The 5,114-nt window shown below is 51.0% G+C and overlaps 1 protein-coding gene across 1 annotated transcript in view; it reads left to right on the plus strand.

The window, feature by feature from the left end:
* TSC1 (tuberous sclerosis 1) overlaps window positions 1-1,957 on the plus strand; it is a 60,981-nt gene extending 59,024 nt beyond the window's left edge. The window contains exon 23 of the mRNA XM_015413982.1: window positions 5-1,957. Coding sequence (XP_015269468.1) covers window positions 5-446 — 442 coding nt within the window. The 3' untranslated portion in view covers window positions 447-1,957. The remainder of the gene's footprint in view (window positions 1-4) is intronic.
* The last annotated feature ends 3,157 nt before the right edge of the window (window positions 1,958-5,114 follow it).

The raw sequence follows: 5,114 nt of genomic DNA on the forward strand, positions 1-5,114 counted from the left end.
GCAGGAATGGCGAGACCAAACCTTCCAGCACTCGGGGGAGTAGCAGCAGCAGCAGCAAGGGCAGCAGCGAGGTCTCCACCCCCGAAAAGCCCCCGAACCAGAGAGCCGGGCAGCTGAGCCGCTGGGAGGCATCTGTGCTGCTGGACTCTTCCTCCCCGGGAGGCGGCCCCCTGATGGTGGGCTCCCTCCCGAGCTCGGAGAGTTTCCTCGGGATGAAGGTGCGGGAGCTGTTCCGCAACAAGAGCGAGAGCCAGTGCGACGAGGACGGCGTGACCATCAATAGCCTTTGTGACACTTTAAAGACTGAGCTGTGTAAAGACCCCAGCATGGAGGCCAGGGCCCCTCCCAGCCCAGAGGACCCCGGTCCCTCCCCCCGGAACCAGGAGAGCAGTGTTGGACAGCTTCATATAATGGACTACAATGAATCCCATCTTGGCCACAGCTAGAAAGGAAAGAGAGTCCGGAATCAGTGTTAATTTTCATATTCTTGGCATAGAACAGGGAGGCGTGAACGCACCTTTTTAACTAAAAGCTTTCATATCTCGTTGGTCTAGAGCCGCTGGCTCGTGCCGCAGAAACTGGACCTGCGTTCGTGGACTTGGCTGAATGAATGTGAACTGGATTTCAGGTCTGGAAGTGTCTGAGCTCAGTCTGGTCCTCCCAACGTCCCGCCCCCCCCAATATACACTCGCCAGCCCTCCTCCAGAACATATTAATGTTGACAGGAATATCTCGGCCTTTGTTCTAGTCTCTTTCCTCCCCCCTTTTCTTTGAACTGGCCACATCCAGGGAACTCGTGTTGAGTACGAGGCTGAGAAATGCAGTTGGGGGCTTAGCCGAGGAACGATGCACAGATCCGGCCCAATGCAGAGCAGGTGAAAGTGCTTCCCCGTATTGGTGGCCAGGGCTAATCTCCTCCTAGAAAGGAAGAAATCCTAATGTTGACAACCTTCATATGACACTTCCTGCCCCTCCCCCAGTGGCTGGGCTCTGCTCTAGCAATGAAATGTTGTAAAGGGTGCCCATCAGCATTTAATACCACATTCTTCTCCCCCCCCCCCTTAATCTATGTTGTCCTTAAACATTTCTGTGTAACGAACAAAGGCTTCCGCAGCCACCTCCTTTGAGAAACTGGAACTTCTCGTGCAGAGACCCCAGGTTGGATTTGTGGTCTCACCGTAACACTATATCTCCCTTCCTCCCCTCCCCCGTCTTCTTATTTGCTTGATAAGCTGGTACTGAGCTGACCTCATTTTTGTGCGAATGGCGAAAGGAAAGCAGACGTGTGTCGTCATCCCCCCACCCACCCCGGAGTGGGAGGATTCGGTAACTGGCGCACACGTAGAGATCTCTGAAAAGATGGCAAGCCATCAGAACTCCCTGAGAGTTTTTAAGAAAGCTGGGGTCACAGCTAAGGTGGAGACGCCTGGGGAACTTTCACGTGGTGTGTGTGTGTGTCTGACCGGAGAGGACGGCTCTCTGCCGCAAACCCGTCACTCTGCTTCTGAGCGAGAGGTGTTCCTCTCTAGTGGCTGCCCTTCCGTCTCCAAGGAATGGTGACCTTGCAGCAAGGGAGGGTGAGAGAGAGTTGGAGAGTCTCCTGTCGGACACTTTGTGTGTTTGTCCATAAAGGAATAGCTGTTGGAAGAATGCAGTTGAACGAAGCTACTCCGGGGGGTGCAAAAGCTGTATGTGTTTCTCCCCCCCCCCCCAGAAGGATCAAGAACTGGCCTTTCCTCAGCTCCCAAATGAGGGGTTATTCTTTTTTCTTTCATTTTTTGTATGAGTCTTCACTGAGTCCCACTCCTGTCCTGTCCCCGTCCCCCCACCCCAGTGGAAAGTGTTAAATGTTGGAATCTGTTGGTAGTTTGTGACTTTGTAGCGGCCTGTGAGTCTTTCCTAATCTTCACAGTGTAGCCTGTCTCTGAAATACTTGAAATTTCCGCCCCCCCCCCCCCCACAAGAACTCTCCCAGCGAAAGCAACTCTCCCGGCAACCCTGAATCCAAGAGAAAGCTGCTATAATTGTCCTGCGCACAAAGACACTGGCCTTGCCCCCTCGACGGTGGTCCTGTGTACATTTCTGAATAGTCTGTAACGTGGCCCATTTTTTAATCTTTGGACCCTTCTGGAACTTTGTTTTTAAAATGGTGGACTTGGGTAGGTGTGTTCAAATGCTTGCATTTCTCTATAGAATAGGAAGCGCAAGAGCTTCTGCAAAGAGTGAACTGGGATTGTACGTGTACAGGTTGTGTTACTTTAATGGTGGCAGATTGTAATAGAGGAGTTGGGGGCTTCCAAACGCCTTCCCTTCCCAGAGCCCTCTCTGGGGCCGGATTGACACAAGCAGCAGAATGAGGGGAGAAAATCACCCATCCCATTTCAGACTGCAGGAGGACAGAGATCACAGTTTTGAATTTTGGATTCAGGGGGAAACACCTTCCTCCTTGTTAGGCAGAAAGCCAGCATAGCAGGGAAGTTTTGCATGGAAGAGCTTTCAAACGTGATTTCCTGCCTGGAGTCTCAAATGGGTGATCGTTCTCTGCCGCCCTCGGCGTGCCAAGTGTTTAGACTAGGTTGCGTAGTGCAAATTGTGTGCATCCTGCCTCCTTCCGTTCTTTCCTTTTCGCCCCCTTCTGGTCCAAAGAACTAGTTCTTGGGCAGTTCTGCAAGAGGAACTGGAATGATTTTTTTTCAGCCATTCCTCACAGGCTGTCTTTTTCAGCTCATTAACCTGCACACGGTCATCCATATAGATGGCCCTTTTTTTCTCTCTCAGAAAGGACGGGAGTACCTTGATGGTGGGTGAATCTATTAGAATCTCAGATTTTCTGTACGGACCATAGAAATTATGGAGGAATAAATCTGTTGCCGTTGCTCAATAAATCTCTTTGAATCATGGATGTAGCATACAGTAACTTTTTGGAGCTGGGGAAAAAGGATCTCTTTGGTGAAGCTGGAAATGGGAAGTCTTTTTCCTAAAAAGAATGACTGCTTTTAGTTAAAACTCGAAACTCTCCATCAAAGGGTTGATATTGTTCCTCGCCTCTTTGTAAGCATGATAATCTACAGTTTTAAACAAAAAAATGCCATAAATATGAAATGGACAAAGAGAAATGGTACAATCTAAGCTAAGAACTTTTGGGGGGAAACAAACCAAAAGGAGGGTGTTTGCTGTCCTTACTAGAATGTTCTAATACGTCAAGGCAGTTGCTTGTGTTTAACTGTGAACAAAATAAAAATGTATTGTTTTGCACTAGTCTGTCTCTTTGCAAATGAGCTTCCCACAGCCCTCCGGCGTTGCCAGAACAAGTGTGGCTGGGCTGTCTCGCAGGGACGTCCAACGTCCAGTGCCTGGGAAACTGGGAGGCAGCTGGGGAAGGGCGTGCCTGCCTGACCCCTTACGCGGAGGCTCAGGTTCTCCGTGGAAGCCAGAATGCTGCCTAGCAAAATTATTCCGACCCTTCGCAGTCGGAAGGGGCACGTGCGCGGGCATTCTCTGCATAGGAAAATATCAGCCTTCTCTCTATAGGAGCCGCTGAAGGGCACTTTCCAAGGAAAACGTGAAGTCATAGGTAAAGGTAAAGGTTCCCTTGCTCGAAAGCCAGTCGAATCCGACTCTAGGGTTGCGGTGCTCATCTCCGTTTCAAATCCGAAGAGCCAGCGCTGTCCGAAGACGTTTCCGTGGCCGGCATGACTAAACACCAAGGTGCACGGAACGCTGTTCCCTTCCCACCGAAGCGGTACCTATTTATCTACTTGCAATTACTTGCTTTCGAACTGCTAAGTTGGCAGGAGCTGGAACTAGAGATGGGAGCTCAACTCCATCATGCGGCACCCGGGTCTTGAACTGCTGAACTACTGACCTTCTACAGCCTGCAGTTCAGCGTCTTAACCACTTGAGCCACCGCAGTCATAAGAGTGGCATAAAAATGACTAACTCTTAAGACCTTGGGCATTTATATCTCTGTGGGAGCTGCTATATCCCTCCTCTCCTTGGTTTTTGCTTGTGTGGGATACTTCTGCGATCTGTGTGGCGGGCAGGAGTCGGCATGTAGAGCTGAGCCACAGGCCCTCTGGGAAACTGAGGTCTAGCACAGGTGGACTGGAAAGAAGTTCTTGAATTGCAGCAGCCTGCTATTCTGGCAAGCCGCTGAACAGACGCGTCTCTGCCACTCGGTCGCATTTGGTCCAGACTGTGAGTGGCCCTGTTCTGAACATCTTTCCTCCTACCTGCCCTTCTGCCTGGGCTTAGAGGCGACTTGTGGGAGATGATACCTTCCGTCCCTGTCTTTCAGCCTTCTGCGTAAGCCCCACATCAGACCCCTGAGCTGAGAGAGATCTCCCGTAACACTCTGGTTGCAAATGGAAATGTTTCCTTTGAGCAAAGCTGGGTGCTTTTTTTAATCACGCCTTCTTTCAGTAGGGCTGCTGAGTGTTAGATGTCCACAAACTCTTAGGTTGCACTTGGGCCAAAGCAGCTGAAGCGGGTGAAGTTTACTAACTGATGCTGGGGGTGGCCTTTGTGGCACCCACGCCCCGCCCATGGCACCTCACAGCTCTTACGCCTATCAGTGCCTTGGGGAAATGGATGCTTTGGTTCCGTATGGGGGATTATTGGGCAGAGAGCTCAAAATATAGCTGTTGGTGTTACTGTGTTATGGAAATTTACACCGTAAGAACATAAGAGACGCTAATGTTGGATCAGGCCAAAGGCCCACCCAGTCCAACACTCTGTCACACAGTGGCCAAAAATACCAGGTGCCATCAGGAGGTCCACCAGTGGGGCCAGGACATTAGAAGCCCTCCCACTGTTGACCCCCCCCAGCACCAAGAAGACAGAGCATCACTTGCCCCAGACATAAGAACATAAGAGAAGCCAATGTTGGATCAGGCCAAAGGCCCATCCAGTCCAACACTGTCACACAGTGGCCAAAAATACCAGGTGCCATCAGGAGGTCCACCAGTGGGGCCAGGACATTAGAATCCCTCCCAGTGTTGCCCCCCCCCCAAGCACCAAGACTACAGTGCATCACTTGCCCCAGACATAAGAACATAAGAGAAGCCAATGTTGGATCAGGCCAAAGGCCCACCCAGTCCAACACTCTGTCACAC

The sequence above is a fragment of the Gekko japonicus genome, unplaced genomic scaffold (assembly GCF_001447785.1).
Source record: "Gekko japonicus isolate JY-2015 unplaced genomic scaffold, Gekko_japonicus_V1.1 scaffold2029, whole genome shotgun sequence".
Lineage (NCBI taxonomy): Eukaryota > Metazoa > Chordata > Lepidosauria > Squamata > Gekkonidae > Gekko > Gekko japonicus.